General features: G+C 37.0%; 3 protein-coding genes and 1 long non-coding RNA gene across 4 annotated transcripts; 2 read left to right on the top strand and 2 right to left on the bottom strand.

Annotated features, from left to right (window-relative positions):
* Positions 1-3,453: 3,453 nt before the first annotated feature.
* LOC149383596 (uncharacterized) lies at positions 3,454-5,635 on the bottom strand. The gene is made up of 3 exons (XR_016301635.1): positions 5,219-5,635; positions 4,199-5,030; positions 3,454-3,535 (listed from the first exon to the last, which is right to left on the bottom strand). It is a non-coding gene; the product is annotated as an uncharacterized LOC149383596 (long non-coding RNA).
* A 6,734-nt stretch (positions 5,636-12,369) lies between these two features.
* Positions 12,370-12,834, bottom strand: LOC149383595 (uncharacterized). The gene has a single exon (XM_089627847.1). It carries the CDS (start codon positions 12,832-12,834, stop codon positions 12,370-12,372), a length of 465 nt encoding a protein of 154 aa, XP_089483973.1.
* Positions 12,835-15,701: 2,867 nt separating this feature from the next.
* On the top strand, positions 15,702-18,262 carry LOC149383594 (SGNH hydrolase-type esterase superfamily protein). The gene is made up of 6 exons (XM_089629663.1): positions 15,702-15,875; positions 15,992-16,069; positions 16,726-16,866; positions 17,152-17,228; positions 17,473-17,637; positions 17,749-18,262. The coding sequence occupies exons 1-6, from the start codon at positions 15,777-15,779 to the stop codon at positions 17,915-17,917; spliced, it is 729 nt and encodes a 242-aa protein (XP_089485789.1). The 5' UTR covers positions 15,702-15,776; the 3' UTR covers positions 17,918-18,262.
* Positions 18,263-19,943: 1,681 nt separating this feature from the next.
* LOC149383593 (transcription factor MYB98-like) lies at positions 19,944-21,850 on the top strand. Its single transcript, XM_089627846.1, has 3 exons — positions 19,944-20,317; positions 20,453-20,579; positions 21,254-21,850. The coding sequence occupies exons 1-3, from the start codon at positions 19,944-19,946 to the stop codon at positions 21,848-21,850; spliced, it is 1,098 nt and encodes a 365-aa protein (XP_089483972.1).
* Positions 21,851-22,625: the final 775 nt, after the last annotated feature.

Here is a 22,625-nt window from a genome sequence, read left to right as displayed (position 1 = left end):
AATGAATAAGCTATTACAAGCAAGAGTCTTCGTAAGACTATATGACATCAAATGTACATAAATAGACACTACTACTCTTATTGTGGGCACCATTGACAACAGCACGATGCAATTCATACGTAGTGACTTCGAGACATAAGAGGTTAAATGGTTTGTTCTTATCTTGTCTCTAGAAGTGGACTGGTCAATTCAGTACCTTCGGAAAATACCTAGAAGAACTATAGAGTCTCCAACTCTCAATGCCTCATAACCAGACATCATAGATTCTTCTAACAATCATACTGAGGTCAATAGGCCTTTGACCCTTAGATTGCGAATATATCGTTTTAAGTAAACTACGAAGAGTTTGTTCATGCAAATCTACATTTGTCTCTTCGTAAGTTGTTTAGTTTGTTTATGGACTAAAAGACTAATGTTTTATCATAAAGCTTCAAACAGACAAGGATGAATGAATGAACGTTTCAACTTTTTATTAATGAATAAGCAATTACAAGCAAAAGTCTTCATGAGACTTTATTACATCAAATGTACAATATAAAGACTACAACTCTTCTTGTGGGCACCATTGACAACAAAGTCATCGTCACAGCCACCGTCTTTGTTTTCAATTATAGGATCATTTTGTCGATCGTCGATAACAAGATTATTCCGTCTCTTCTTCGGTTCATTGCGAGACACCATTCCAACTTCCACATCTTTCCCTTTACATACTCCTCGATACGCAATAGGTGCAATGATCTGTTTCGGTACTAAACTTACACAAAGCGGAAATCTATTACGATATTTGTTCTTCATAAAATGAGAAACATCACCGTTGTCCTTCAATACGGCAGGACCCAGCGGAATTGTACCGACTGTGTATGGGACTTCGAGTTTTAAGTCGAACGCGAATTTGTCTAACTCGAACTTCTTGTATAACAAATCTACTAACTCCGTGTACGTTACCTCTTTCGGAACTACGAATGCACGCATTTCTGCATTGGTGAAAACCCATTGGTGTCCTTCCTTCTCCCAAGTGCCGTTAATCATGACAAAAACTGCAAAAAACAGTCAAACTATGCAAAATTAGCTTATATATCGTACAACATCGTACAGAGATGCATCGTACAACATCGTACAGAGCGCAATTTTTTTTTTCTAAATTTCATCGTACAAAAAGTTAAATCTCATCCTACCACATCGTATACCATCGTACAAACAAGTTAAAACTCAGATTTTGGACTTTGTTTTCAGATCTGATCGATTTTTTTTGCTACATTGTATCATATACAATCATAAACTTTGTAAAAATGATTAGGTTAGTAATCTTTACCATGATTCTTTTGAAACCCGCTTAAGTAGAGAGTATTTGAGTGGATTTGAGTGTGATTGAAATGATAAAAATGAAGAGTGAGAGATGTATAGGGTTCAGAGGGGTATTTTTGTCCGATTTTGGGTCAAAAGTCCATATTTAGATATTTTTAAACATTAGGGTCTAATCTTGATATTTAATGGCTTATTAAGCCCAATTAATGAAATTTCTCAATATCAACGACTATTATAAGATGTATCATAATGTTACTTCATTCTCAATATATAATACATGTTCATGATATAATTTTTGGATATGAATCATGAAAAAATATAAAAGAATCATTTCATGAACAAATGGTCTATGGTAGACCATTTGTTCATGAAATGTCGAAATTTATCGGTGATAAAAATTTATCAATGATATATCACCGATATATCATTTTTTGAAGAGTCGGTAAAATATTAGCTATAATCTTTATCGTTTTATAAATATCGTTAAAATATCGATGGTATTGTTGGTGATTATTGCACTTTAAATAACCAATTAAATGCCGAAAATAATAATTACGCTTACAAGAGCTAATTATTAACATGGTTTTAAACAAGATCTAGATTACTTAATTAATTAATCATAAGAAACTTCATCAAGCAACCATATCAGATAAAAGACGAGTTTAAGAGAACTTACAGTTCTAGGTCCACGAACCGAAAGCTTTCACAATCCGTCTTCGTCTTGAACGTACAACCCTCTACACGATCAGATCTGGAACTCCTCCTTCAAGGACTCGATGTGATGACACCAAAGTCTTCCGAAACGTAATCTTCGAGGAAAATAAGACAAAAGAGTGAGCTTCGTTATATCTCACTAGATCTGAAAACAGGGTGATTCCGATCTTTCTCTCTTATTTTTAAGAATGAAATTGAAGCAATTCCGAAGGGAAGAACATGAGGAAGAATCAGCCAACTCAAGGAGAGAGAGAGAGAGAGGCCACGAAATTCCTTGGCAAATTAGGTTAAATTTTGCTTCACATCATCCCTCTATTTATAGCAGTTTAAAAAGTATCTTTATAGAATATTACAGAATATTCTAAAAGACATTATTTCATTTTATTGTGTTCACACTAGTGGATTAAATCTCAGCCCTTGGATCTCAACAAGTGTATCCTATTTTTTTCTCTCATCCGTCATATCAGTATCTAGGTTTTTATTTTATATAACAATATAAATATTTTGCTGTTGAGAAAATCTAGTAAAATATATTCTCCTAGATTTTCTCCTAAATATTCTCCTAATATTTAGCCTAAATATTAGGAGAGAATATAGTACAATCATATCTCCTATATATTCTCTTATATTTTAGAAAAAGAAAAACAGAAAAAATACTGGTTTCTCCAGGACTGATAAAATCGCCCATAACCAGGTAGGGAGGCCCAAAATTTTGCTTTTTCGAGGTCCAATAGCTTTAAAACCATTTAACACATATTTACTCGTCCAACAATAAATATAAAGTTTATTTACTTGATCTAGCAATAAATAAATAGCTTTACTATAAATATTTATTTAATTACCAAAATACCCTTTTTGGAATTTAATGATGTCAATCACTATTACAGCAAGTGAGATTATAATAATAATACACACTATTATATTAACGTTCTTATCCGCCTTTATCGAAGCTGAGACGGAGACGATGGACGTAGTAGTAGAAGATTAACAATCTCGTTAAAAGACAAAATATTCCTTTTTATTTTCTAATCGAATTGTCTAGTCCATTACAATACTCCATCGTGTAATCCAGGACTGAACCCAACTTTGATACTAGAATTATATTTACTCATCGTAACGAATGTCCACTGATTTAGTCAGTACGTGATCATGACCCTCCAGGTTCTGCCCGTATCGAGATACGTCAATTTGTTCCGTTATACCTTTCTCGTTACATATAAGTCATAAGCATCGTTGCTTCCCCAGCAAAAGATTTAACCGAACGTAAGCCAACTTCGGAAGTGTGCTGTCACGCCCCGGGAAAAGTGGGGTGTGATTATTGTATAAAATGAAACACTAATAAACTTTACATGACTAACCCACGGTGCATACTCAGTTATTTACTTTACAAGTCCAAAGATAAAGAAAGCGAAAATATAAAACCAACCTTCGACACTTGATAGTCTATCCAGCGAAAACCTTCAAACTCTCGACCACACTTAATCCCGAAGTCGTCCTAACATTTCTTTTCACTTTCCTGGTTATACAGATAATTTAAGAAAAACAAAGAAACGTAGGGGTGAGCTTGAGGCCCAGTAGGTGTTATAATATTTGGCTCGATTTTTAAAAAATATATTTTCAAGAATAATAATTCTCATATATCATTTTCGAAAAACAATAATACTTTCATATAATAGTACTATCCTTGTCCCGTGTAGATCTTCATACACGTACAAGTATAACCCCCGTCACGTGTTGATCTCCAACCACGTACGAGTCTAGCTTGCAGAAAAGTAAACGTGCATTGAATGATGAGATATGCAAATGCAAAATGCGATTTTTATGCTGGTGGCCTGCCACCGCCTGCCCACATAACCCGTGGCAGTCCTCTGATCAGAATGGTGCACTCTCCACACCCTTTTATATATACGCATGCATTCTCCGCTTCGTATATATAAGTATCCGGCTATCCCAGGCCAATAAAGAAAAATATTATATTTATATTTTTCAAATAAGGGATATATGTATAATACTGAAAATATTCTAAACTTCATGATCAGATATCCTGAGATGAAGTTCCGCCACATTTTCTAAGAACGGTTTAGGTTTCGTGGCACGTTCACAACCATTTTCATTTCGAAAATAATATATACTTGAGGCCAAACCATAAAATCAGGAGAGAAGGGTTATAATAACCTACCTCGAGATTAAGCGTCTACGTCGCTCGTCCACGAGACGTTCGCTCGCTCCGTGAACCCAAACGTTCACTAATACCGAGAATCCGGACGTTCACTTACACCGTGAACCCTCTAAACGACTTTCAGTCTCGATATCCTATTCCGATAAATAATCATATTAGATTCTCAATGGAATCAACAAACTCGTGTTAACTAAAGACAAAACACACAAGCAACAATCCGGTGGAAATTTCCAATTTCCCAAACACTAAGCTCATGTCAAAACCCAGAGTCAAATATCAAATCCATTCAAGCTTATTTCAATAATTAATTCAAACACGAGTCTCAAATTCACATTCCCATTTACACTTGTGAAATCCTCAGAGACTCGCTCAAATTTTAACATAATTAAAGCCAAGTTTTGAAACTATAACATACCCCGAACAAAACATGAAGAACTCAAACCCGTGACAAATCAATGGAAAAATCCAAATCATTACAACATTACAATATTCACTCTTTTTTTTTTCCATTGACTTGGATCAAATCAAACGAGCACAATCAACTTTTCAAGAAAGTCACAATCCAAGAAATAACTGGATCCAACGAGATACCCATTAAGTCATCATCCAATTAAGCTCAAGCTCATAACTAAAATCAAAATCCCAGTTATCTAATTCTGAATTTCGAGCAAAGAAAATAAAATGGAATCGATGATTCCTTGTCTTGATGTAAAATTCGGCGAGCTTCTTTTTAATCTTTGGCCGACCTTTCTTCTTCTTCGTCGTTGTCGTATCACGCTGAAGAAACCCAGAGCACATACCCTACTACGCACAATCATCCAACCATCACCATCTGAGGTATAAAATCAATTCAGCAAGAAAAGCAACATCATCAACCTCAGCCACGACAATCAACAATAAAACCAACCCGAATCCATGAAAATCATCACAGCTCGAAAGCCCCAAATTCAAGATTCAAATCCCTAATATTTTTTTTTTCTAAAATTCAAAGAGAGGAATTAGGTTCAAGGATTTCTTTACCTTGAACGATGTCCATCGACCTTGAATTATTTCCGGCGGAACCGGCTCCTAACCCGGCGGCGACAAACTGCGGTCCTCGTTGGCCACTCTGTCGCTCTCTCTTATTCCCGGTCGTGCGGCCCACTCTCTTGATTTCCTTCTCGTCGTGCTTTAATCCCACGCTCTCGCTCACTCTCACTCTCGCTATCTCTCTATCGTTCGCTCTCTATTTTTCTTTCCCGATTTTCCTCTTGTTCTTCCTCACGTGATACAGTTTTTTTTCCCCGTGTGTTCTGTGGTCTTGGTCGAATGGGTTTTGCTGTGGATATTTAATTGAATGAAGATACATCAAGAGGAAGGGATAAGTATGACCAAAATAAAGAGATAGCCACTACAAATACGTGTCACATGTATCATATGTGATAATCTGCCATTTTGGAACTTGGCTTATACACTCACACATGTCCATTTATAGATGATCAGCACTTTTATTATTCTCATCCTTACCACTTGAAGAAGAAAGTGGCCGAGACTTAACCAAGAAGGAATAAGAAAGTTCTCAGGATTTGCTCTTTAAACCTTCAACATTAAAACCTAGTATTTCAACCCGAACTAATGGAAATAAACTTTAGAAAATTAATTACATAATTTTCTATCCATAAACTTTTAACGAGAATTTATTTCCATTAATCACATTCGCGTCCACTCAAAATTCTAACTTGTAACAATTTTTTTTCTTCTTTAAATTTTGAGACGTTACAGCTCTCCCCTCCTTAGAGAAATTTCGTCCCGAAATTTAAGATCTAACTGGGTATATGGAATAAATACGGATATTTTTCCATCGTATCGCTTTCCAGTTCCCAAGTCGCTTCTTCGCGTCCATGATGTCTCCACAAAACCTTCACCAACGGAAGTTCACGGTTACGAAGGCTCTTCGTTTTCCTATCGACAACTTGGGTTGGCACTTCATCATAAGTGACATCCTCTTGGATCGGTACATCTTTGAGTTGAACGATAGCTGTAGGATCGTTCGCTAATCCAAAAGGCATTACCAGGAACTTAAAATGACCATAAGAGTCCTGAAAGCCGTCTTGGGAATATCTTCTTCACGAACCTTTAGCTGATGACACCCAGATCTCAGATCTATCTTGAAAAAGAATCGAGATCCACCCAATTGATCAAACAACTCGTCAACCCTTGGCAATGTACCGAGGATAAGATCAATACAGAATTCTATCTCCCGATCAGGCGGCACACTAGTTAACTCTTCTGGAAAACGTTGGGAAATTCATCCACAACAGAAATAACTAATCATGTATCAGCGTCTTTTACGTGGAATCAACCCTTAGGTGAGAGAACATTAACCTTCTTTCAGGAAGGCTGGATTCTGTATCTGTAAAACATTTTCTTCTACAATCATGTCCTGAGTTCCCAAGACACCTATTTGATCAGCGTCTAACTAGCCTTTAACGTGGTGAGTCAAAGAAGCCGGTAACATGATTTCGAAGTCCATGATTACTTCAGGATATTAGATCAAGCGTCACTGTGACCATCATAAGCGGCCTCGGCTAGTGCATCGTAACGGTCCTTAAACGACGCATCTATCCAAACCAAAGTCTATCCAGGTCGTACACCTTCTGCAAGTGTATAATGCTCTCACTGAGTGATCAACCCTCACTCATGTTCCACATATATGACTTTAGATAAGGATTTCCAGGTGCATATCAGTCATCGACCAAGTTTTAGTTCACCGCCCGATCTCGGATGCCCAACATGCGATTCAGTTTGATACGGAGACTATGGATGATAGTTGTTATTGATTCTGAATGTTATCAGACCTCAACCCACTAATCATATGATGCTTATAAAGTAAATTCTTATCTTATTTAGTAATCATCATCTTGTAGTGGGCAATATTCCTAATAATATCCCACTTTGACCAAAGAAGATAAGATACCATGAGCCAGTCTATTCGTAGCCATCGTAAAGATAGTTTCAGAAGTTTTGACCCAGGATTGAGATTCCCATGGATTCTCAATTTTATCATACTCCATAAGTTATGTCGATTCGACTTGTATCCCAAATATATATCTACAATCCATGCTAACATGCAAGTGTTCTTGACTCACCTCCCAAGGTCAAGTCATTTTGTTCTTAGTAAATCAATTTACTTTAGAACATTTTAACACTTTGCATGCTTCAGAATATACGCCATACTTCATATATAAAGATACGAAGTTACCCTATTCGTTGGTGTACATCTATTGGTGCCTTCAACAATTTGCAGCGTTGCATGCTCAGATCTCATCACCACTAACCATAGTGTTATTAAATATGTTTCAATAAGAACTTTATTGACTTCTTCCATTACTTAGTTATTTATTGTGCATCCTTGTTAGTCAAGTCATATTCATCACACATGACTTTAAGGATTTACAATTAAATAATTAAGTATCTCACTATTTCTAGAATATTACAGTGTTTAAAACACTCGTCAGTATTCTCAAAAATTTGACGTTGTCAAAAGGGCTAATTTATAGTCCACTGATTGACAATGTCCTTAGCCTCAACTTTGAGCTCATACCTTATCACAATAAGTATGTTTGAGACATGCCAGGTAGATGGGGGCGTCAAGACATGTTCCAGCTTGAGCATCGGGATGATGAGCTGGGAAGCTTTGATGCGATGTCCACGTGTTGTAGACGTTTTGGTGGAACTCGTCTCTGTCGTGCTGCCGTTGGCCATTACTACAAATACAGTTTTTCGGTGCGGATGACTTTTGGGTGCGACTTTTCGCACCTAAAAGTTGCACCAAAAAACACTTTCGGGTGCGAAAATTTGCACCCAAAAGTCATTGAAGCAACTAAAAAATGTCGCTAATATTTTTAAATTTGGATGCGAAAAGTCGCACCTAAAAGTTTATTAAAACCTTTGGCTCCGCCCCGGTCCGACAGCCACTCCGGCCGGTAAGTCTTCTATCATTCTCTCTCTCTCTCTCACACACATTCTTTCTCTCTCTCTCTTGAGCTCACTATCTCTCATCTGCTCCTCATCGCCGCCTGAGCTCACTGGTAGGAGCTTCAAAGCCCATCAGCTCGTCACCTGAGCTCCGCCCCGGTCCGACAGATCCTTCCGTCGCATCTCTACCTTCAAAGACCGTCGCCGATCCCTCCGTCGCTACCTCCGCTCTGCAGGTTAGTCTCCCTCGAATTTGAATCTTACTTTTTCCGATTTTGTTTTGCTTATATCGACTGAAATTTATTTTTGTATGTCAAGATTGTGGCGTCTGAATCTCGCAAGTTTCACCACTTCCTCGCTCGTCCTCGGATTTGGGTTGGTTCATAGGTTTCAATTTTTTTTTCGATTTTTATTATTTTTCTCAAATCTCGGCTGAACTTTGTTTTTGGCTGTTAAGATGGTGACGAGGATTCCAATTGAGCGCGTTGCCGGAGTTCTACTCAGTCTTCATAGGTTGACTATACTTCTCTCAGGTGATTAAATTTTTTTTAACGATCTTTGAAGTTCTAGGATTAGTTTTATACTGTTTGTTTTTATTATCAATTGGTTTGTTTGTTTATTGTTTGATTTTAGGACGGCCTTATTTGTTTAATATGTTCATTGGTAGAACTCAGTTCATTGGTAGAAATCTGTCCTATTATTATAATAGAAATCATATTGTTAGATGTCTTTGATAAAATATAAGTCGTTAAACAGATTTATTAAATGAACTCTCGGGGGATTTCGTTGGATTTGATTAGTGATTAATTTCCTTTTTGTTTCTTTTGTATTACGAACAGATTGCAATAAGAACTTATGGTCTTGATGGTAAGATTTTCAAACTTTCTGTCTGGTTTTGCAAGATTGTATATGTTATATCATCAGTTCAAAAATCTATGGGGATTCAGGGATATCAGGATTTCAAGAGGAAGACAACATAATGTGTTGGAAAGGCACGATCACGGGAAGCAAAGGGACGGTGTGTGAATGGACTTAGTACAGAAAACCTATGCTGCTGTCAATTCACTCATTACTGTGGGTGGTCATGAAGCTTTGTCTTCAATAAATAGGTAATCAGTTTATGCTGTTAGTACATAGATTTAGTTATTAGGATAATTTATTATTTTTCGTTTTGAATTGCTTCTGCTAGTTGATGTTCGCTAATGACTCCGGCTGTTTTGTCATGAAAATGTTCACAAATTGAGAAAAATGGTTTTCGTGCTTTGGTGTGTGTGTGTATATATATATATATAAATATATATATATATATATATATATATATATATATATATATATATATATATAGACACACACACACACATATGACTACAATTTACAAAATATGTGATTCATTCTGCAACTGCCTTATTGTTTCAGATTTTCTAAGATCGTTTTGATTTTTCGTGGCCAATATATATTATGTTCAAGCAATTGCCTTGTGAATGATTCGTATCAACGAGACCAATCGCTTAGATTTGAACATTTTGTTTCAGGTACACATTCTGTGGCTTGGCTGCAATGATTCTTATCAACGAGACCAATCGCTTGAACTTGTGAATTGCTATTACAATTTTTTTTATTCTGTGTATTCTGGACCATTTAGGTATAATTTTTATTTTTCAATTAAGCAATTCAGTATAACAAGTTTCATTCAGCTTTTTATTTTTAGTTGCTTAATTGCTTATAACAGGTTTCATTCAATTAAATCAAGTAATGTCATTTAATTGCTTTTTATTTTATAAATAAATTAAGAATCAAAGTCACTTTTAAATCAGATGACAACTAGATCACAGTTAACAATTACGTTTTTCAAAGATTTAAAGTAACTTTATAATAGAGCGACGTCTGAAGTACTATTTTTTTTCCTCAAAACTGACTATCGGGTGCGAAAAGTCGCACCCAATGCTCTTTTACATGCCTTTTCCATGGATTTTTGTGACATTTTAGGTGCAACTTTAGGTGCGAAAAGTCGCACCTAAATGTTGCACCCAAGACCTTTAGGTGCGGACTTTTGGGTGTGGAAAAGTCGCACCCAAAGTCGCACCCAAAGATATCTTTGGGTTCGGAAATTGACTTTTGGGTGCGAAAAAAGTTGCACCCAAAGGTCTTTTTTGTACTAGTGGGCTGAAGTCGGTGAGGAAGCTCCCAATTGCGTTATAGCGCTGGCCAAGTGTTTCGATGTTCTGGTCGATTCGACCCAAGTGGTGGTCGAACCGGTTCATCATGGCCAACACTTCATTATATCCGGTGGTGAGTGCTTCGTTGGTCGCGACCGGGGGTGGAACTTCGTCGGGGGCATCCAAGATGGGGGCACCCGTGTTGCCTTGGTATTGTTCGGGATTGTCTATGAACCCGCACCCGTCCGGATGTGCGGCTCCATGTTTCCACTGCTTTAGGCTCATGATCTTTCGGTCGTCGATTGGGTCCCCCAATTATTCTCGCGTCTCGGAGGCCAAGATTCGAAGTCCCTCGTTGAGGTAGAGCTATATAATGAGCCCCCATTGTCGAGCGTGACATCGGTGTCGCGATTTGCACAGAACACGAATCTATCTTTCAAGATTTTCCTGACGTTGACGCCTTTTCCGGTGACGATGCACACCAATATGGCCAGGTGTTGGAGATCCACCGTGTGTTCCCGTAGGTTAGGAAGGATCGTGGCGCAAATGAAGTGCTGCCACGCCTTTGCGTAACGGTTCAGGCTCGATATCGGGAGGTGGCTCGAGACTACCTGGCCATGCACCACTTTCGTCTTGTAGGTGGCTCCGGGTTGGGCGAGGAGGCGAATCCATTCCTCCCATTGTGGATACAGGCACATGTTGGCGTAGTCATCATTCTCGGGTTCTGGGATCCTGAGATAATCGTTGAGCGTCGGCGCGGAGATGTCAACCACCACATTACACACTTTGACGAGGTTTCCCTCTGTGACAGAGAGATTTGCGTAGAACTCGCGCACCAATTTCGGTGATGCTGGCATCTCAATGTTGCACAGTTTCTTCCAATGGAGTCTCCGGATTTGTGCTAACATGTTCCCGCACAGCTGATTGGGTGTAAGCACACGCTTAGCTGTTAGTCCATTCTTTGATATGGCATCCCACACCTCACCGGCACCCTCCAGTAATGTTGATTGTCGAGGCAACGCCGCCCCCGATCGACGGACACGTTTGGGGTTGACTCTCGATGTCGAAGCTCGTTGCATCACAAAACACAACATAAAATGAGTCAAGGATATTATGATGAACGTCAATTAACCCCATTTTACCCCCCAAACATATTCACAACTAGACCCCGTGCGTATTGACCCGTAATCGTACGTAAATATTTCACTTTTTCGTTTGTACGTTCGTCCGGGTATTTCGTCGAACACCTAGAGTGCATGCCAATTTTTGATGAAAACTTGAGTCATAAAGAGTATCTAAACCATTCCTATAGCCACATTCTCAAATTTACTCTTAACAACACGAAATCATCACCATAGTTAAAGAGCATACCTTGGTGTGTAGGGGATTGAGAGGTTGGAGAAAGGAAGAACACCCAAAAATAAATTCAACTCACACGAATTAAGGGTGATAAATCAAATGCAAGAATTGTGATGAACGAATTCCGTGTTTGTATGATGATTGGGGTCGGATTTTTGTGAGAATGAGGTTAGGGTTCGAGAGAAATTGGGGAAGAGATAAATTTTTGAAAAAAAACTGCCCAAATGCCTTATTTAAAACAACTTACGCGAGCCCGCGCGCCGCGCGTCTTGTTCTGCGCGTTGCGCGGACCAGAGTCTTGACATACGCGCGGAGCGCGCATATGACTCTGTGACTTCGCGTGCAAAATCTTCATTTCACGCGCCGCGCGTAAGGGATCCCGTGGTGCGCGAACTCAAGTTTTCCTCGGACCAAATTTCGGCTTACGCGCACTCCGCGCATGTTACTCTGTGAACGAAAAAAGCCGAAAGTTCCGTCCGCTCGCCGTGCAAGGTGTCTCCCGCGGCGCGCGATGTGCGTCTCTCTCTCTTTTTTTTTTTTTATATATATATATATATACAAGAAAACTAACAAGCTAATAAAATACCAAGTTCAATCAAATATATAAAAAAAAAATTAAAATGCAACGAAAGAAAGTCGGGTTGCCTCTCGATTAGCGCTTTAGTTAACGTCAATAGTTTGACGGGATATGTCATCGGATCACGAAATGGTGGTGATGAAGTTCACTGCTTTCTCACTTTCGAACACGCCCCCAAAGTATGGCTTCACCCTTTGACCGGTGACTTTGAAGCGTTCTCCTTGCCTGTTTGCCAGTTCCACCCACCCGTGTGGATAAACATTCACGACTTCGAACGGGCCTGACCATCGTGACTTTAGCTTCCCAGGGAACAACTTCAACCTGGAATTATAGAGTACCTTTTGGCCCGGCTTGAGGTCCTTCCTGACGATGTGCTTGTCATGCCACGCTTTGGTCTTCTCCTTGTAGATTTTGGCATTCTCGTATGCTTCTCGTCGGAGTTCATCAAGGGCGTTCAACTGAAGGAGTCTCTGTTGGCCCGAAGCTTTGTAGTTGAAGTTTAGCTTCTTCATCGCCCTAAACGCCCTGTGCTCTAGCTCGACTGGCAAATGGCATGCTTTTCCGTAAATGAGGTGGTACGGGGACATACCGATTGGTGTCTTGTAGGCTGTGCGATAGGCCTACAGTGCGTCGTCGAGCTTGGCGGCCCAGTATTTCAGAGAACTTCGCACCGTCTTTTTCAGGATTTGCTTAATTTCCCGGTTAGAGGCCTCCGCTTGACCGTTGGCTTGAGGGTGGTATGCCAATGTCTTCCGGTGTGTGACGCTGTATTTGGCGAGGAGTGCATCAAACTGTCGGTTGCAAAAGTATGCTCCCCCGTCGCTGATGATGGCTCGTGGTGTGCCGAATCGGGTGAAGATGGTCTTCAAGAACTTCAAGACCACTTTCCCATCGCTTGACGGAGTAGCTTTGGCCTCGACCCACTTGGATACGTAATCCACCGTCAGGAGAATGTACTTGTTTCCTTAGGAAGACGAAAATGGGCCCATGAAATCTATTTCCCAGACGTCGAACGGTTCTATTTCCAAAATGTTTATGAGTGGCATCTCATTCCGATTAGAAATATTACCTGTTCGTTGGCACCGGTCACATGAAATAATTAAGTCTCGGCTATCTTTGAAGAGCGTTTGCCAATAGAAGCCGCTTTGAAGGACTTTCACTGCCGTGCGGTTTGGACCAAAGTGACCTCCGCACTCGAGACCATGGCAATATCGCAGAACTGACTCCATCTCGTCCTCGGGAACACACCTCCTCACAATCAGATCTGCACACTGCTGATAGAGAATCGGCTCCTCCCAGTAATACCTCCGGACCTCCGAAAGAAATTTATGCTTTTGGTACGTCTTGAGGTCAGTATGCACCACTTTGCCTACGAGGTAATTCACGATGTCGGCATACCAAAGGAGGACGGCTTGATGGACGGCTAGAAGCTTTTCATCGGGGAAGTCGTCATTGATGAGTGCCGTCTTGTCCGGAATGTGCTCGAGCGTCTCCAGTCTCGATAGGTGGTCATCTACTAGGTTCTCTGTGCCCTTCTTGTCTTTGACCTCGATGTCGAACTCTTGGAGCAAAAGGAGCCAACGGATTAGGCGTGGTTTGACGTCCTTCTTCTCCATGAGGTATCGTATGGCTGCGTGGTCGGTGTAAACGATCACCTTGTTGCCAATGATGTAGGGTCTGAACTTGTCGAAGGCGAACACCACTGCTAGAAGCTCATTCTCCGTCGTCGTGTAGTTCACTTGGGCTTCGTTAAGGGTCCGGCTCGCATAGTAAATAGCGTGGAAAACCTTAACGTGGTGAGTCAAAGAAGTCGGTAACATGATCTAGAAGTCCATGATTACTTCTAAATATTAGATCAATTGTCACTGTGACCATCATAAGCGGCCTCGGCTAGTGCATCGTAACGGTCCTTAAACGACGCATCTATTCAAACCAAAGTCTGTCTAGGTCGTATACCTTCTGCAAGTGTATAATGCTCTCACTGAGTGATCAACCCTCACTCATGTTCCACATATATGACTTTAGATAAGGCTTTCCAGGCGCATATCAGTCATGACCAAGTTTTAGTTCAATGCCCGATCTCGGATGCCCAACATGCGATTCAGTTTAATACGGAGACTATTGATGATAGTTGTTATTGATTCTGAATGTTATCAAACCTCAGCCCACTAATCATATGATGCTAATAAAGTAACTTCTTATCTTATTTAGTAATCATCATCTTCTAGTGGGCAATATTCCTAACAGATATATCGACAAAATACCAATATTTTTTTAGTAATTAAAAAAATCCAAAATATCGACAAATATGGACAAAATATCGTCCAAATTTTAATTTTTGTTCATAAAAGAAGATAAACAATTTACTATTTATTTTTATTTTTATTTTATTTTTTTCTTTATTTTTTATTCATTATTTATTATTATTTATATCTTTTACTTATTAATTATACTTAGTATAATGATATTATCAATATTTCATTATTTATATTTTACAATACATAAATATATATATGAAAAATAAAGTATTATATATATATATTATCTATACTATAGACTAAATAATTAAATATATAATAGTATTCTTTTTTTTATTATTTTAAAGAATATTTGTAATGTAGTAGAAAAATATTACAATTTCTTTGAGTTAAATATTACAATTTCTTTGAAAAAAATTATTTTATTACATTTTTTAATATTGAGAAAGTAATGTAAATATTAATCATGTATATCTATAACAAAAAAGTTATAGGTATATTTTAAATTTGATTGTTTTATTAGAAATTTAAAAATATTAATAGTGGTACATATTTTATTATATTTTGTTAAAAGATTCTTGTCGATATATCCGTCAGTAATTGATATATCATCGATATATCACCGATATAATCGGTTGTCGATATTAAAATGATTATAGAATATCCGTCGATACTCGATATATCCGTAAAATCAGAACTTCAGTATTGGTATATGTATCGATATTTTAAATCTTGGGCCTATCACTATGCATTCAGCGACAATTTTTTTTTTTTTTTTTTTTTCTGAACATTAAAGGATAATTCATGCATTTTTTTTTTTAAATGGGATCAACGCGGAACAAAATCCAGTCAAGAGAAAAAGAAACTACCAAATTTAAAGGTACAGATTCCAAGGAAATTGGACAGCTGAAACACCCTGTTTCCACTCTGGAATTTGTTGACTAAATTTAGGCATGACGAACAAATGGCATAAAAGCGAGAGGCAAGAAAAATAGAAAGTAAATGCCATTTTCTGAAATTCTAGAAGGAGACGACCCCAAATTAAATGCAAGGAACATGAAAAAGCCCGAAAAACGACATAAACATACGCGTTTCAAATAGACGACAACGATACGAGAAAACGACACAAAATTACCAGCGGGACCAGAGAGAAAAATAAAAACAAGAAAAACCCAGTTGGGAGCACTATAAAAAGTCAAGATCTGACAAGAGTCTTTCAGAGGAACAACAGTAAAAAAGAGAGTAATTTTTTTCGCAAAGAGAAAAGAAAAATGAGGCCCCAAATCGTGCTCTTCGGAGACTCGATTACTGAGCAGTCATTCAGACCCGGTGGCTGGGGAGCTTCTCTTGCCAATACTTACTCTCGCAAGGTTATCTCTCTTTTTCTTTTAATTCGTATATATACCCATTTCAATACCCAGAAATTAGATTCTGTGAGTTCGGTCAATTGGGTTCACAAAGTTCGTTTCTTGATCTGTTTTATTAGAGCGATGTGGTTGTTCGTGGATATGGAGGGTACAACACAAGATGGGCTCTGTTTCTGCTTCATCACATTTTCCCATTGGTAAGTGTATAGAAGCAAGTGTTTGAACTCGCATGCATGCATACACACACACACCACACACCACATGCATGTATATATATGTATGTGTGTGTGTGTGTGTGCATGTGAGTTCAAACACATGCTTCTATGTGTCTATAAGTAATTTCATTTTTCTGTGTCTTGTGTTCTTATGGGCTTTTATTTACTCACTTAAGTTTTGTATCTGTTTATGCATGCATGAGTTCAAAATCACTTGCTCATTTATGTATCTGTGGACTTTTCAGTTTTCCAGAGTCATTTTTTTTAGGAAATAAATAATTGGTTTTGTCTTAGGACTGTTGATGTGGTTACAAAGTAATATAAATGTATCTTGTTTACCATTTGTAGTACTTGGGTTCTTGGAATCAAATACACGACGCTAAACTATATATATATATATATATATATTTTTTGGTAAACATAATCTCTGAACTAAGCTTATCAGCAAAATAGTCATTCAACTATTTGATTATATAGAATTTTGTTTATGGAGGAATTTTCTTTTCTTTTTCTTGTTTTAAGAATTTAATCGCAGGGAAATTTTCTGCTTTAGTAGACTAATTATTAGGAATCAATCAATATAGATGTAGTTTTCATCGGTAACTATGAGCTTTTGATGTATAATCTTATGTATTCAGAGCGGTACAAAACCTCCGGCGGTGGTGACTATTTTCTTCGGGGCCAACGATGCTGCCATTTTGGGAAGAACAAGCGAACACCAACACGTTCCGATCGAAGAATACAAGGAAAATCTCAGAAAAATTGTTCTTCACTTGAAGGTTAGGTTTGTTTGGGTTCCCACATTCTGAAATTTCTCGAAACGAACAACTTCATTTTTTGCTCTTGATTTTGTGTGGGAATATGAGGATACAGAGTAGTATTATAAGCTTTCGAGATCGAAAGCTTGTTCTCTCCCCCAGAAAAAAATCCTAGTTTATACTCCATATTTATCTAAATTTCCTCTTCACTCCCCCCCTTATTTTTATATCACTTTGCAATTGCTTTAACTATTAATCTCTAATTACGATACTACCCTTAAGGTCCTAACAGAACAATGATCACAGGAATGTAATCCGGGCGTACTGATCGTGCTCATCACTCCTCCGCCGATTTGCGAAGAAGGGCGAAATGAATTTGCAAGGTATGGTGATAAGCTAAGGGAAAGAGAATGGCTCTATGATAAATAATTTGCTTTAACATGTGTTAGGAAATCCAGTCTTACACTACGAGATCTTTTGTCACTTGCCTGAGACTCTTGGATAACAAACAGTACATGATAATTTGGTAGTTTTGTAATCATCTAGTCTCGGTTAACATTTGTATTTCTTTTTCAATACTTGAATAGAGTGGATATATCTACGTTTTTTTATTTGTAATTTGAACAGGTCTTTGTACGGAGACAAAGCAAGGGAATTGCCTGAGAGAACAAACGAAGTCGCGGGAAAGTACGCGAAGAATTGCATCGAGCTAGCTGAGGAAATGGGTCTTCGCTCAATCGACCTGTGGACCAAGATGCAAGAGACCAAGGGATGGCAGAAGAAATTCCTGAGGTTTTTTTCTCTTTCATTTTTTAAATTAATTAGCAAAAAAATTCATATCATTAGCCAATAAGGTGATTGATTATCATAACTTAATAATCATTTTTTTTTTGTAATTTGCAGTGACGGATTGCACTTGACACCCGACGGGAACGCGGTGGTTCATGAAGAGCTTGTTCAGGTGCTCAACGGGGCTTGGTTCTGTGCCGAGGGTATGGCCTTTGATTTCCCTCACCACTCGAAAATCGACTCGAAAAATCCCGGGAAGGCTTTCGAGGAAATGTGCCTGTAATTATCTCGACGCCGCAAACACACAGCGCATTTTTGTTTAAATAATCAGAGAGCCCCCGAAAAAGGAAAAAAAAGTTTCTTGCTACTTTTTTTTGGGTGACTACAAGTTGATTGGGTTGGTATTTTCTCTGGTTTAAATACACAGAATTTCTTTGTTCATTGGGGGTTATAAGAAAACATGTTTGTGCTTAAAATTGGGTACTCTTTTTTTTTTTTTGTGAATTTTATATTCTTTTCTTTCTCTTCATGAGAATATCAATTAAATGGCTGGCAATTAAACAGTACCGCTTAACCTCTCTCACTTACTTCACTAATGCAATTAAGAAGAGTTTGAATGTTTGACGTTTCTCAGGCATGAAGTCATAATAAATAGTTGATATTAAATTCAACAACTTTTAATCTCTCTCTCTCTCTCTGGTGTCTCATTAGTAGAGACCAAATAGGTCACTAATTACCTCAAAAGAAATTGTAATTGAATACTTAATGGCAGAGTAAATAAAAATTTGGCGTTTGTATAGAACTTTAATTCTATTGGACAAGTCATCAAAATTAAATTGTTATCTGCAATGGCTTAGCTTGAGGTGACCTCTACGAGACGCTAGTAATAATTCATCTCCACGAAACGCAGAAAGTCTTTCATATCGAAGCTAGATTGAAAATAATAAAAATATGACTAAAGTTGTTTGAGAAAACATACGAAGGCACAATTTATGGGCTAGTTAATTAGTCACTCTTAATCCACTTGCATCATAGATAATATGGTTAATACATATTTACCATAGGTAAATTTTGGATCCATGAGATTAAAATCAGCACTGAATTCAAACTTGTTATTGAGATCAAAGAAAAAATTGAAATTAACACTATATCATTTACAAAAACTTCTAGAATGCATATTAAGATGACGATAATTAAATTTTTGACATTCAAGTCTAACGAGACTACAAATCGAGAAGAAAATGAGAAGGTGAAACTTCATGAAATTGAGACCACTAATTAAAAAAATTCAAGTTCATTAAAGGAAATAATTTTTAGGATCATAAGGAAATAATTCAATAATTTGGCTAAATTTATAAACTTTGTAATAGTTTATTTATTATTTTAATTGGAGCTAATATGCTAAATGGTCACAATTTTGTTGTATGCATTTGATATGTTGCACAATTTGAAACAGTTGGCTTTAATAGTGTTATTTTTGTATATATCTTTAATGTGTAAATATGTTTGTTTCCTACGTAATTTGTGTAAAACACAAATGGGTAATTTTAGTATTTAAAAAAAGTTGGCGCAGATTGCAATAGCAAAATAATTATATATATATATATATATAAAAAAAAAAAAAAAACTCGCAAAGCAATACAAAACAAAATGGTATAAAGCTTTGAAATTGACTTTTGTTTTCTAGCTAAAACTGAATAGAGCTTATTTGACCAGCGAGTTGAAAGGGTTGAAATAACGGCAATATAGAAACTCATTCCTCACTCTTAATGATCATATTATCCACAGTTACAATAAGACCCAAATAATTAATAAAACCAGTACAAAACAAGTGGTCAAAAATACAAATTAATTATTTCTAGTCCAATTAGTCTTTACTAGTCCAAGCAACTTTGACCAAATAATCCCATTACAACAATTTGTGTCTTCACTTATAAATCACGAAAAATGTGACTATCTCATAGGTTTTAAAACTAGAAAAAATTAACCCTAATCCATTTCTTTCTGTTTCTCTCCTTTTCTCCCTCATTCTCATGGAGATTGAAAATGAGTTCATTAGAGAAAACAATCTTTACAAATATTCCTCCATTTTGTGTGAGAATAATCACATTAAACCCTTCATCACCAAAAATGATTTTCTCATTGATGAAACCTCTCATCTTATACCACCAAATATCAATTACCTTTACCAAGATTTCACACATCTTGATAATCACTATCATGATCATCTTCAATTCCAACCTAATAATAATAATCATCCGTGGCATTCTTCGCCATTTGATCCCGTCGAATTATTAGCCTACACAAACATGGCTCATTCGACGAATGATAACTCGGAGTACAATTTTGATCATTGTTATTACAAGCCGGAACTCACAAACAGCTTGATTATGAGCTTCCCTCCGAGAAACGCCGTGCTCGATATGATCAACGGCTCGGATTGGAACCGCTTGCCCCAGAACAACTCCCTAGAGGTCGCGAAACCGGTGAGCTTTGTCGCGGAGGATCACGAAGTCTCGTCGTGCATAACCGCTGAGAACGGTTACTACAAAAACGTTGTAGCCTTAAACAATAATGGGGTTAATAATCATAAAACCTTGTTGCCTACGAGGAGGAGTTTCAAAGGCCCTAAGGCTAACATGGCAAACCCAATCAAGGGCCAGTGGAGTGGAGAGGAAGATAGGTAAAACAAATTCAAAACGTGGTCAATATATTCATATGTTATGTCTAATGTATATCTTGTTATATATGGAGTACATTTTTTTTCTTCTGATTTTTTCTTTTTTTGTTTGATTTTATATATGAGTGTGGTATACAGGCTTTTGATTCAGCTGGTTGATCAATATGGTTTGAGGAAATGGTCTCAAATTGCTCAGATGTTGCATGGAAGGATTGGCAAGCAGTGTAGAGAGAGATGGCATAACCACCTTAGACCTGATATCAAGGTTTAATCCTTTCTTTCATCTCTCTTTTTTTTTCCTCCTTAAATGAAATTAATGGCCAAGTTTGAGTAATTGCCACAAACATAACACGTCTATTTGGTTGCTTGCTAGGAAGAAACTTCTTTTAGGGGCATAGATATATAAACATAAATTTTCTAGGTAAAAAATGCACATTTATATCCTTATTCCTTATAGTAATTCTGCAAAACGGACATTAAAGAAAACTGAAGAACATAGGAGAGCCATAATTAACTTATTTGATTTTAACAATATATATATATATATATATATATATATATATATATGTGTGTGTGTGTGTGTGCGTATATATATATATATATATATATATATATATATATATATTTCATCACCACACACATAAAACACTTTTGGTGGCCTTCTAGGACATTAGGAAGTAGACATATGGAGCCAGAAATGTAAAACTTAGATGGGCTAATATGCAAAAAAAAAAGTTTAGGAAGTACTAATTTGTAAAGGTAAAAAAAAAACTAGAAAAAGTGTAAAAATGGACGTGACAAACAAAAACTAATTCAAGAATTTTTGGAGAGGTGTAACTAGCTTATTTAATTGTACATGTAAAAACAGTTGATGGTGTTAAATGTTCAGATAGCTTGTTCTACTTATTTATTTATAGTGTAAATTATTTTGTTTTGTAGAAGGAAACATGGAGTGAAGAGGAGGACAAGGTGTTGATTGAATCCCATGTTGAAATAGGCAACAAGTGGGCAGAGATTGCGAAGAGGCTTCCGGGGAGGACCGAAAACTCGATAAAAAATCATTGGAACGCCACTAAAAGAAGGCAAAACTCGAAGCGAAAAAGCCGGTCAAAATGCCCTAAACCCTCTCTCCTTCAAGACTACATCAAGAGCCTCAACTTGGACTCCTCTTCTTCAACCACATCAAGAACAAGGCAACACAGTCATCAGAGAAAAAATCAATCGTCATTGATCATGAAGAATACAGCTTATGGTGATGATGATAACGACAGTTTCAGAGACGAGAACATGATGATCTTCCAAGAGGGTGATGATGGTTATGGTAGCTTTGATTCTCTTTTTGATGATGTTATTGGTGCTGGTGGTGATGAGGATCATGATGAGAATGAATTTGTTATTGTGGACCTTCCAGCAGAGGATTATGATAACAATTTTGAAGGAGTGATGTTAGAGGAGGAAGAGAATAATCAAGCGATGATGGTGAAGGGAGAGTTGGATTTGGTGGAGATGATTTATCAAGTGAGTCATTCTAATTAGCCTAACTTGGTTAATTAATTACATAAACAAGACATATTTTGGAGTTGTAAGTTTGACATTTTGGATATCCCTATACTTTTACTAAACCAATAATAGTGAGACTATATTTGTATGAGTTACATAAAATGGGACAAGGTTATATGAGAAACATTATGTTACTAATTAATTATCACTCTCTGTGGTGATAAAGTAGTACTATGTAATTTTGTTACGTTTCTAATTAAACAGTGATGAAGTTTTGAATGTGATGACTACTTTTCTCGTGTTATTTGTTTTTTTTTTTTTTTTTAATAACATTATATATAGCCACCATATTTTTTCCTCTCCCCTATTTTGTCAAAAGAAAAAACAATTAATAATTCTCATTATTTCACTAGCCGAGATAATATGAAATTTTGAAACACTGTTTAGTCTATTTATATAAACTATCAAGGATTATTGTAAGGTACCTATTTAAAACGAAAAATATATATATACAAGCGTTTTTTTTTTTTTAATAATCAATGTGGTCATATATGTATTAGAGGTTTATTTTTCAAATATGTTAACACTTCAATAAACTCGTAGTTAACAAAAAATAACGATTAGAGCCTTTCCCCCCTTTAGTTTCTTAGCCGAAAATAAAATATAATAGTTTATATACAGAGAGAGAGAGAGAGAGAGAGAGAGAGAGAGAGAGAGAGTCGTTAAACCCTAAGTCGAGTCTCCCAAATCCTATAACCAATTATCTTATGATTACCATATATATCTCCCTCTATATACACTAATAAATCTC

This window comes from Urtica dioica, chromosome 10, assembly GCF_054948205.1.
Source record: "Urtica dioica subsp. dioica isolate 48M chromosome 10, U.dioica_male_clone48M_v1_H2, whole genome shotgun sequence".
NCBI lineage: Eukaryota > Viridiplantae > Streptophyta > Magnoliopsida > Rosales > Urticaceae > Urtica > Urtica dioica.
This window is presented reverse-complemented; position numbering and strand designations above follow the sequence as displayed.